Raw genomic sequence first — 13,000 nt, 5'->3', positions numbered from 1 at the left:
TGTATAAAATTGTTCCAAAAAACAAAAAAAAAAACGAAAAAATGCGGTTTTTTTATTTTTAAAGGTGCGTTTCACCAATTTTAAAAATTTGAAAAAATTCAGGGTGAAACATTATTCAAAAATACACGCTATATATTTTTTTCGTGAACACGAATGTCTTAGTTATTTTTTTTAAACTCATTTAAAATTTTAAAATCGTTCTAAAATTTAAATTTCCCGCCAAAAATTAAAAAAAAAATTTTCGGACAGAACTTTTTAAAGCTTACAACTTTTTTATTTAAAGTTTTTCGCTAGTTCTCTATGCGGCTGAGATAAAAAAATAAAAACATAAAAACCCTAATTAGGCTCTAGGTGGGTCACATGACCACCTAGGGGGCTAAAAATTTCAGAAAGTGAGTTTCACTATATATGCTAAACGGTGACCTATACTAGTCTAAGAGCTAGTGAACCTTTTGACTAACGGTCGTCCTGTAAGGCTAGAAATTTGTAGAGTGATAATTCATAGCACACCAAAGCTAAAAACCATGACCTGGCAGGCCTCAGCGGTGCACGTGTATCTACCAGGTGAATCGAAAAGTGCAAATTTAGGGGGTAAAATAAACTTTCTCCTGTAAGGTTTAAATTTAAGTATGTGTTTGAGTAAGTCATTTAAAAGAAATGTGTAAAATGACAGGCGATTCTGAAGAGCATAAGACCTTGCCAGGCGAGGGGAAAGATTAGGGGTTTTTCCTAAATTTATTTTTTTTGCATCGAACAAATTTTTTTTAAGTTTTTTGAATCATTCCAAACAGAAAAGGTCTTTGGTGATTTTTCTCTTAAGTTAATAGTTTTTGTTATATAAGCGATTGAAAATTTTGAAAATTGCGAAATCGACCATTTTTAACCCCAAATCGGATATTTATCTAAAAATCTCAAAGTTGCCAAGGTAGGTAGATATTCTTTAAACATTGATTGATGAAATCCCAAAGAGTTTTTTGCAATACAATATCGGAAACCCCTTTGTTTTTTAATTGCTAATCAAGCGGACGCTTCACTGTAGTATAAGTGAGGACGTTTGAGTTGGCATAAATTCATTATCTCGAGAATTGGCAAATTTCAAGAGCAATCTTCAGACAGGTCGATTTTTATTTTTAAATTAGGACTTTTTGGCATATATATAATACTAGTGACGTCATTTATCTGAGCGTGATGACGTAATCGATGATTTTTTTAAATGAGAGTAGGGGTTGTGTGATAGCTCATTTGAAAGGTTATTTAATTCTCTATTCATTAATATAAACAATAACATAATTATTTATACAGGGTGTACAAAAAAATTTTTTTTATTAAATTAACTTTGATTAAATTTGACAAATAGACGAAAAAATTTTTTTTGTACACCCTGTATAAATAATTATGTTAATGTTTATATTACTGAATAGAGAATTCAATAACCTTTCAAATGAGCTATCACACAACACCTACTCTTATTTAAAAAAATAATCGATTACGTCATCACGCCCAGATGGATGACGTCACTAGTATTATATATATACCAAAAAGTCCTAATTCAAAAATAAAAATCGACCTGTCTGAGGATTTCTCTTCAAATTTGCCCATTCTCGAGATAATGAATTTATGCAAGCTCAAACGTCCTCAATTATACTACAGTGTAGCGCCCGCTTGATTAGCAATTAAAAAAACAAAGCGGTTTTCGTTATTTTATTGCAAAAAACTCTTCGGGATTTCATCAATCAATGTTTAAGGAATATCTGCGTACCTTGCCAATATTGAAATTTTTAGATAAATGTCCGATTTGGGTTAAAAATGGCCGATTTCGCAATTTTCAAAATTTTCAATCGCTTATATAACAAAAACTATTAACTTAAGAGAAAAATAACTAAGGACCTTTTCTGTTTGGAATGATTCAAAAAGCCTAAAAAAAATTTGTTCGATGCAAAAAGAATAATTTTAATAAAAACCCCTAATCTTTCCCCTCGCCTGGCAAGGTCTTATGCTCTTCAGAATCGCCTGTCATTGTACACATTTCTTCTAAATGACTTACTCAAACACATACTTAAATTTAAACCTTACAGGAGAAAGTTTATTTTACCCCCTAAATTTGCACTTTTCGATTCACCTGGTAGATACACGTGCACCGCTGAGGCCTGCCAGGTCATGGTTTTTAGCTTTGGTGTGCTATGAATTATCACTCTACAAATTTTTAGCCTTACAGGACGACCGTTAGTCAAAAGGTTCACTAGCTCTTAGACTATACGGAATTCGAATCGAGTTGGGGGCAGTTTTCATCATCTTACCCGGCTAGGCCTTTTAATTGTAGTTATTTTTGTATTGAATGTACCTTGTATTTGGAATGTTTTTATCAGGTTACTTGTATTGTTTTTTTTTTGTTTCAACCGGTTTCTGAGGAACACAAAACAAAGGTGGTGTAAATTTGTTAATGCCGATAAGAGGTTAGTGTTCTTTTTAAGTCGTTTTGTGAACTATTGCTGTTTGTTGCTAACATTTTGCTATTGTTTTAATCAAAATGCAACGCGAATCGAGAAAGTTGACTAATGAAGTGTGTGCTCAAATTGTGGTTTTGCACGAAGAAGGTTGGAGTTACAGACGTTTAGGGGAACGATTTGGCGTATACCATACATCGGTCTCACGAATGATGGAATGGTACAGAGAGACCGTTAGTCACTCTAAGCGTCCAAGACAAGGTTGACATCGTGTAACCTCGTTTAAAGATCGTTAAAGACCGTTTAAGACTTAAACCATCGTTTAAGGCCGTTTTTTACGACTTCGCACTTTAAGACAACGATTTGTAACCACCAGAAGCTTACAATCCCAACTTGAAGATGTTCGTAATGCTCAAATCAGCTGTGAAACTGTTCGCCAACGCCTCAAGGATGGTAATTTGGTTAATCGAATATCTACCAGAGGACCAGGCTTGGACGTAGCTCATCGCAGAGCGCGTTTAGAATTTGCACGAAATCATGTCCATTGGTTGGAGGCTGATTGGAATAATAGTCTAAAAGCTAGGAGCGAATTTTGTGCGTGATAAATAATATGGAAAAACTATACGGGGATATGTTGAATTAGTTGTGTACATGACTTTCCCCAACGGCCGGAAACCAGAGTGGGGGACGAGGGTAGTTATAAGGGGCCAAAGTCGCGGTTTTTATTAATTTTTTTGTGACGCTCATGATCGAGATAGTGCACCAAAATTTCGAGATAGTGCACAGGTCATGACGTAACTAAGTAAAATCTCCAGGGGCGGAACGCTGCGTGGGGGACAAATGTTGTGATGCGTCACAAAAAAAAATAATACAAACTGCGACTTTGACCCCTTAAAACTACCCTCATCCCCAACTCTGGTTTCCACCCCTGGAGATTTTGCTTAGTTACGTCATGATCTACTTACTCCCAAATTTTGGTTCACTATCTCGATTACGAACGTCACAAAAAATCCCTTATAATTTTTATATTCACCCCTGCCCCCACACCTTTGTCGGCCACGCAGTGTTCCGCCTCTGGAGATTTTACTTAGGTACGTCATGGCCTACTTATTCCCAAATTTTGGTGCACTATCTCGATCATGAGCGCCACAAAAAAAATAATAAAAACCGCGACTTTGACCCCTTATAACTACCCTCGTCCCCACTCTGGTTTCCGGCCGTTGGGGAAAGTCATGTACACAACTAATTCAACATACTCCCGTATAGTTTTTCCATAGTACTTATCACGCACAAAATCCGCTTCTATCTCTCCGACTATAAGCGCTGTTTACAAATGAGAGTAGATTCTGTCTTTATTGTGATAGGCGTAATCGCGTATACCGATGTGAGAACGAACGGTCTGCACAGTGTAACAAGCGAGGAACAATGTTATTCGGTGGAGGGTAGGTTATGGTATGGGGTAATATAGGTTAAGATCTCGTAAGGGAGAAATACCTACTGGGAGATGCTTAGGCAGGATATGCAGCAAAGGGGATTGACATTAGTATATATATGACCTTAAGAATCTTATGGAGAAATGTAACTAAGGAAGCTGTGCCCGCATAGGAAAAAAAGATAAGGATGCGTTTCAATGATACTTCTTTAAGTACTCCGTTTTTTTACTTCTGAGTGAACATTTCAGAAATAAGTTTAATTGCCAATATGAGAAAATTTCCCCTGTCCCCCATCGCTCATTTAATTTTTTATGAATCATACCTTTTGAGTTGTTTTATAAGGTACTCAGAATAAACGACTGTTTGTTCCAAAAAGAAGATACAAATATAAAAAATTCAAAATCGGTTAGAAACAAATGAAAATTAAAATTAAACTTACATCTGGGACGAATGGGGGATCTATCATACCAGCTTCTAACCGCCTCCAATTAATATGCGGATGGAAAAATTGATGTTGTTTGACTACACTGGCTCCAGATCGACCAGCCTTGCCCCCTAATCTCTGTTGGGGACTCTTCGCTAATAATTGTTGGCACAGGGATTTGGCATCTTCACTGAATTTGTTTGAGTATTTTTCCTGATCACATTTTACTCTTCTATCGACCTCTTCGCGTTTTACTTTTTCTTTCCGAGCTCTGAAGGGAGCCTGCCCTTCGATCATCTCGTACAGAAGGCAACCGAAGCTGAACCAATCCGGACTGAAAGTATATCTTTCATTGTCTATTACTTCTGGAGCTAAAAAATAACAACAATAATATTAAGTGAAGGAAATAAATGAAGGAAATGAATAATATTAAGTGATCAAAATTCATAGCATACTTTCGGATGTTGAATTAATACTCATTCAGAACTACGAGGTGTACACTAAAAGTTTTGCACAAATAACAGAAGAAAAATATATTTTTAGAAATATTCAGCTTTATTGATTTTCAATTCGCCTTTAATATTAATACACCTTTGGATTCAACGCATAAGGCAGCTTAAACGTTCACAGCGCTGTTTGTTTTTCGATAAATTCAAAGAAAGCACACAGTGACAAGTAGTGAATATGGTGTTGACCGAGCCGTGTGAAAGCTGGCATTGTCGTAAAGCAAGAGGATGCGACGATTTTATTGTTTCTACTGAGTTCATTATTCACTCTTGGCGAACAAATGGTTGTATACAAATCCTAGCAGTATGTCCTTTTTTTCAAAGAAAAATTTGTAACTTTTTGTTTACCAACACTATTGGTAAATGTTTGGTAACAGTTTGGTTTATACCGACATATCGAAAACATCTACCAGAACAACACAATAAAAGTAAAAGTAGAAGATGACTAACTAACCCAATTAATGCTGGCAATAGGATAAGACAGGGGGACTCCCTGATTCCTTTATTGTTCAACCTGATCATGGATGAAATAATAAAAAAAGTAAGAGCTGAAAAAGGGTACCAATAGGGCTTTTCATTCACAGTCATTTCTTTCGAGCTTCTGTCATGTGTCACATAATATTAATATATCTACGTCATACGTTATTGGTATTTTACAATGATACAAACCAAAGACGTATGACGTAGATATATTAACATTATGTGACACATGACAGAAGCTCGAAACAAATGACAATCGATGAAAAGCCCTATTAAGAGAAAATCAACTTAAAATAATCTGCTATACAAACGATGCACTACTAATCTCCCAAAGTGAAGATGGTTTGCAACGTATGCTGCACCAATTTAATATAACCACCAGAAAATTGTTCATTTTAAATACAAGTGATGGCTAAATGGGCGCAGTTCCCAAAGGCCATAAAAGAAAAAAAATACAAGTGATCACACTATGTAGCTATGACATGTAGCTATGACTATGTAGCTATGTAGAATGACACAATATGGAGAAATAAAAATATTGAAAAAGAAATGAAAGGCAGAATTTACAAAACAGTCATCAGACCAATAATGATATACGCGGCAGAAACAAAACCTGATACAGAGGGGACAAAATATTGCTCGAAACAGCGGAGATAAAAACCCTTCAAAAAATCGATGGTAAGACACTATGGGACAGACCTAGAAGTACAGCCACAGAATAAATAACCACACAGAAACGAATCTGACTGTCGTTTCCATTGATTTTGTTGGGACCGAAATATTTGACCTTGTGCACCAGTTACAGAATAGAACTTGATGTTCTAAGGAATAGACCATTCCAAATTAGGTAATATTTTTGACAAGTAGTTATTAATTAAATATGAAATAAAAAATTTAACTATAAAATATAAATAAAATATAAAATAAAACATATATAAATATAAAATTTAACTATAAACAACTGTCACGTCAGTCGCAAAAGTGAGGTTGCACCAGTTACGTGACGCATGAGCATGAAAATTATGTTACCGTTTTCGGCAGGAGTTTCGCTTCTGTATGGTTATTTATTCTGTTGTACAGCTATACGACGAAGATACAAGGTGGAGAACATTAATAACTGGGTAAGAAACAAAAGAGTAGTAAGGATGGCGAGAGACGGTTTCCCAATAGGAAGACGAGCAGTGGGAAGACTACGAAAACGATGGAAAGACAACTTACTAGAGGCACATTGAAAAAATAGAGTCATGTCTATTCAAAAACAAGAAATAGATCAATATATCAATATCCACGCGCAATGGTGCACGACTCTCATCATAGATAACATATCGATTTGCCTCAATCACGCGGTGCACATCATCAATATTTTTCTAGGCAAGGGCTGTCGCATGGTTATGAAAAAATTCGTCACTGACTGTCTTTAGTATATAAAGGACTCTTGACTAATCATCTGCCAAACGTGCTGCGCTTTGTTTAGGATTTGTATGTTGCCGGCGCTTTCGCCGCGTTTTAACTGATGAACCCTAATGCCGCGTTTTAAGTTACCTAGGAACAAATGGTATCGTACACATGCAAGCGCACGTTAAACGCGGCGAAAGCGCCCGCATACTTACAAGGCCTAAAAAGGCTGCACGTACTTGCTATAAACTGTTCCGTTTCTAATAAAATTTTGTGGTATCCGCAAAAAGTATGTAGTCGCATGTGGAACGTAATGTTCTCATGGGTGGGTGCCCACATGACGGAAACCCTGTTTTATTGTAGAATTGCTGGAGCGACTTCCTATAGTCCCAAACAAAATTGAATTTTTCTATCAGACCTAGAATATTTGTCTAAGAGGGAATATATCTTAGGTCCCTCAAGCCACTTTCTTACAACTGCTTATGTATATGTTGGAACCATTTATCCTGTATACGCTTTAAATCCATAAAAGTCCACAACTTCTGGATACGAAACATTCCATGATAGCGTGTCTTGTTACTACTAAATGAATAAGTTATATTCCTTGTGGGCACCAGCAGCAGATTGTAAGTCTTAAAGGTTTGGTCTCGTAAATCTTTTCCACTGCAACCTGAAAGATCTTTTGAGTATACCCTATATTTATGTTTTAATTCAAAAGATCGAGACTTCTAAAAAAGCTTACTACTATACGTTTCGGAGCTACGTTTCTTACCAGATCAGCGTCTAAAAAGTCCTGAACCTGAAAAGTTGCAGACAATGTACTTGGCAGTATTCTCTACATTTTCGCTGAATCTGCTTATTATTTTGTCCACAATTTACAGTCATAATATCTTAGTAAGCAATGTCCACCTTCACTTGAGCCATGTGACCAAAATGACCATGTAATGTGACCAAAAGCTTTTTGCTTGCATTTTTCCTGGAATATTTTCTCCAGTTTTCTTCTTCCATTTTCTTTGCTTTGGCTTTTCATATTTTGGAACATCTTCCACAACGTGGCTTTTTGGGATGCTGCAGAATGATTCTGGCCTGATAGAACGCGTACTAGCTCATAAAGTTGTTTAGTAAGACTCGTAACAATATTTTTAAGAGCCACTTCTTTATACCCTGGTAACCAAAACACAAAGTTATTCAGTTGTGCTTCAGCATTTGCTTAACGAATTGTTTGCAGTTTCCAGTTATCACGTACTTACAAGTTATATACTTCAAAACTTCTGCTTAAAATATTGTAGGCGTATTTATGGAGCCTTAGGGCCGATTTATCATGTCGAGTTCAACTCAAGTTTAACCTAAACTTTTGGGAAGGTCAGCTGAACTGGAAGTTCAGTTTAAACTTGAGGTAAACTGGGTATGAGAAATTCGACCTTAATAAATAAATTATCTTCAATAAATAATTATTTAATAAAAACAATTTATTTACTAAAGTTTACTTTAACTTTTTCTATGATTATTAATGATACTATGAATAAAAAAATAGATTTTTGGAAAAAAATATTTTTTTAAGAATTGTTTAAACAAATTAGACTTTTCATTAATTATAAAATTTATAAACAAATTGCACATTTTTGTAATATACGTAGAAATAACATACGAATTAAAAAAAGAAAGAGCAAAATCCATTGAGTACATCCGGAGATACAGATGTATTAGATTGAAATTGCTTTTTCGGTATTTGAACTCGGTGGATTTGTAGGTTCCCACTAGTAACCATTTGAACTACATTTTTTAAAATTCGTAGAGGGTCCTGTGAAGGTACAACGTTTGTGCAAATTTTTGAACAAAAAATACAAATCCCATTCTTTAAAATGGCATTAATGAGATTCCTTAACTAAGTATTATAAACAAATTAGCTGTGAATTAAAAAACAACACATGGCTAATTTTGGCCCAAATGAACAAAGGCTAGATTTTTTATTTGAAAAGTCGTGTTGAAATACTAGCTTTTCGAATGTTTAAAAATATTTTTTCTATGGACAATATTTTTTAGTTAGGACAAGTTATTTTAAATGTTTATAAACTACAAAATTTCAAAAATTTGGCATTAAGATTTTTGACTATATCTATTAAATATTTTTTTTTATATTTTTTAATACATTTTGACAGTATCACTCTTCTATTTTCATTTGGCATATGCAGAATTGCCCTCTCTTCATTGTTCTCTGTCCTATGTTATTACAAAACAAAGGTGTCTGGGATAAACAAATCGAATAACTTTTAAACTAATTAATGGATCGGTCTCAAATTTTGAGGGTTTGTTAAGTACCACAATACCCAACTTTGGGTGAAACCCTGAAGTTATAAGTTAAATTTAGTAAAAGTTATTAACAAATATCGATTTTTATTTATTTTGCAATTTGCGAAGCAATAAATTTTTTAACATTCAAAAATCGGCTTTTTCAATGTTATAAAAAATTTAATTTTGTAATTTTATGTCAACTATTTAGATTTTTAATGGAGTGCAAAAAATCGAAAAAATCAAGTTTTTTGCGCTAAATTGTTAATAATAAAAAACAGACGCGAACTCTAGGCAGGAAACAGGTAGGTTTTCTTCCTATAGGTCTACAATAACTAAAAAAGTAGCCAGTGGATATTTCAGTGACCTGAGAAAATCCTTATTTCTCTGGACTATATTGTTCTGCAACACATGATTACAATGTTTGCAGACATCTTCATCATCGATTGACTAGAATCTCTAAATATCCATTCATGTAACCGCATTTTTGGTAAGGAATCTGTTATCCCAAAGAAACTTTCTAGAGCAATCCTCATTAATTGTAAATGTGGAGGGAAAATATAAAAGATAGCATTACCTCTAAAGCTTAAGTAAGACATGATCTTATTGCACCCTTGATTCTTATGTAACCGAGTCTTTGTACTTGTTGCAACTCAATGACTGTCTTTTGCTGCTCAATGCACGTTCAGAATTAAATATCCTTGTTGCTTTATTTGTGATATTTTCGAGGTGTGCATTGAACGTAAGATTTATGTATCCAGGCCCAGTAATGTAGGTACATGCATGCCACTCATTTTTATTTTAATTACTTTTTACTACATATAGTTCAGAAAAATAAGGAAAAAAATATCCTGTTGGTGACACAACCCCCTTCCGGCCGAAACCAAATATTTTTTGAGTAGTATGGACATCTATATTAATAACCTATATGTTTCCTGCAGCCGATTTTGATGATATACATAGTTATAAACAAATGAAGATCAAAAAACGGTAAATTTTCGCTTTTTTCGTCTATAACCAAAAAGTTAAGTATTGTAAACAAATTTGAGAGTAAGAAACTCATAAATCGTATAAAAAACTTCAATATGGCGTTCGCTGAATATGTCTATCCTTATTGGTTGCTTAGAAAATTGCAAAATAAATCATAAATTTTGAGTTTTTATAAATATTTATAACTTATGTAAAAATTAACTTAGAACGTTCTTATGACACGGAATTCTGAGACTTCTGGTGCTTAAATCATACCCTAAATTTCAGAGCAATTGGTCAAATAGTTTAAAAGGTATTTAATTTGTTTATCCCAAATTAATTTTTTTTGCAACGCTATAAGTCAGAAAATGATGAAGTTACAGTAATACTTTGGATAGTTTATGAAAGAAGAAGATTTATATTATTAATTTAATTTAAAAAAATGACAAAAAATAATTCTAAATACTGCAAAATTATTTTGCAAAAACATGTGAATTAAAAAAAGGGGGGCTAACTTCGTCCCTAATTGTCCTAGGACAATTGTTTTTCTTTCTAAATGTGTATAAAAATTCAGTCTTTCCAAATATGAAAAAATAATTTTTCTACGGGTAACGGTTAAAAAGTTACTCTAATTGTTTATAAGTAAGCAAAAAATCGACGTGTTTTTGCAAAATAATTTTACACTGTTTAAAATTACTTTTTGTCATTTTTTTTAATTAAGTCAATAGTATAAATGTTATTCTTCCATGAACTGTCAGAAGTCTTACTGTAACCTCATAATTTTCTGACTTATAGTATTGCAAAAAAAATGAATTTGGGATAAACAAATTAAATAACTTTTAAACTATTTGACCAACTGCTTTGAAATTTAAAATATAATTTAAGCACCAGAACTCTCAGCAATTCGTGTAATAAGAAGGTTATATACTCCATCTAATTTACTTACCGTTGCACGTCATCCTCGTCATAGCCTGAGACGTCACATGATACCAACACGAAATATTTAGGCGGTAGTTGTGTTCTTTTTTAGAATCACATTGCCGAGTACACTGGCGTTACAGCCACTAGGCATATTTTATTATATACGCGTAGAAATAATATTTAAAGATTTCTATTAATGTTAACTTAAAGAAATACACAATAATATGTTTCATTTCATTTGTATAAATGGATTATAAAGCGTTTTTATGAAGCACATTTCGCTGGTACCTATGATTAATGTGATTCATAATACATTTCCAGTGAAAATAATAACTCCGTGATAAGTGTTGGCGATACAATTTTTTTGTATAGGTATGCGTGTTCGCGAAGATTATAACTCCCAAAATATTACAATTATTTCCCTTTCTGTTTCTGCCGACGAAAACAATTATTTCTGAGAACTTTTAGTAATTATAATTTTCGTGGACCCACAAACAGAAATGATGTTTTTGCTGATACTCAAAAAATAAATTTTTTCGTTAACACTTTATTAGGGATTATAATTTTCACAATCATATAATCGAAAATAATATTTTTCGCGGCGTTCGTTGGAAGTTCAGCGTTTCGTAGTTATACTTTTCATAGGCGGCGGCGATTTATTGTTCGGAATACACTGTAACTATAATCGAACGAAGGTGATATTTTGGCATAAATTGGTAACATTTATTTGACAGTTGCGGTGATGACATTTCATCTTTGTTTATATTCTTTACAATAAGTATTTGTTTCATTATATTTACTGTTTTTATTATGTACTTTAACGTAAGATTATAACTTAATTATTGTTTTCTATTTCTAAAGTTTTTATTTATTTACATTTAATATTAATTTGTTTTGCTGTATAGTCCACTTCCGCAAAAATTGTGTGATGTATTTGATTTAAAATGAATTCAAGAATTTTTTGTAATTGGGCAACAATGTCAACTTAGATCTCTAACGTAAATAATGACGTGCAACGGTAAGTAAACTAGACGGACTGTAAGTTAATTTTTACATAAGTTATGAATATTTATAAAAACTCAAAATTTATGATTTATTTTGCAATTTTCTAAGCAACCAATAAGGATAGACATATTCAGCGAACGCCATATTGAAATTTTTTAGACGATTTATGAGTTTCTTACTCTCAAATTTGTTTAAAATGCTTAACTTTTTGGTTATAGACGAAAAAAGCGAAAATTTACCGTTTTTGATCTTTATTTGTTTATAACTATGTATATCATCAAAATCGGCTGCAGGAAACATATAGGTTATTAATATAGATGTCCATACTACTCAAAAAATTATTTGTTTTTAACCTGGAGGGGGATGTGTCACGAGAAAAATCTTATTTCTCTGGACTAATATTTAGTCCAATCAACAGCCATTTTCTCGTGGAATTTTGAGAATCAAGGTCGATTTTCTTGAAAATTCCACACCTGTACTTTTGAACCAATCAAAATACGTTATTTTGACAGATCACCATGGCAACGGAGGTATTTTATCGGAAATTTTTTGCTCGTGGGGTACCCAACAGCGAATTATAGTGGAAATTTTTTGACGTTTACAATAACAGAACATTTTTGACAGACTGGTTTTTATTTGTTTACATAATTTAAAATAAAACGCCAAAAAATAATTTTCTATCACTTGTAGTTACCCAAAACTTATGTAAAATTGAAGAATATACTATTTTCTATCTTGAAATGGTATTCCCATGCAACTACAATGAGTAGAAATTACGAATTTGAAAGCCTAAATAATTGCTGACAAAGCTATGGCGCGCTATTAATCTGTTCATGCAGCTTTGGATTTTCAAATGCAAATTTGGTGTGGAATTTTCTTACCGAATACCACGCGAAGTCAAATTAATATCCGGAAATTTTTTTTTGATCATGAATATTTTTAGAAAATTTCCCTCGTCTGCGACTCGGGAAATTTTCAAAATATTCATGATCTCAAAAAAATTTCCGGAAATAATTTGACCTCTAGTGGTATTACTAGTGAAAATTCCACACCTGTAATTTTGAACCAATCAAAATACGTTATTTTGACAGATCACCATGGCAACGGAGGTATTTTATCGGAAATTTTTTGCTC

At 33.3% G+C, this 13,000-nt stretch overlaps 1 protein-coding gene across 2 annotated transcripts in view; it reads right to left on the bottom strand.

Annotated features, from left to right (window-relative positions):
- LOC114330073 (G protein-coupled receptor kinase 2) overlaps positions 1-13,000 on the bottom strand; it is a 778,149-nt gene that overhangs the window by 15,264 nt on the left and 749,885 nt on the right. For both annotated transcript variants that reach the window (XM_050642802.1, XM_050642803.1), the window contains one exon: positions 4,317-4,672. In XM_050642802.1, the coding sequence (XP_050498759.1) occupies positions 4,317-4,672 (356 nt within the window). The remainder of the gene's footprint in view (positions 1-4,316; positions 4,673-13,000) is intronic.

Source organism: Diabrotica virgifera, chromosome 2 (assembly GCF_917563875.1).
Source record: "Diabrotica virgifera virgifera chromosome 2, PGI_DIABVI_V3a".
Taxonomy (NCBI): domain Eukaryota; kingdom Metazoa; phylum Arthropoda; class Insecta; order Coleoptera; family Chrysomelidae; genus Diabrotica; species Diabrotica virgifera.
Note: the sequence above shows the minus strand (reverse complement) of the source record. Positions and strands in the feature narration are given on the sequence as shown.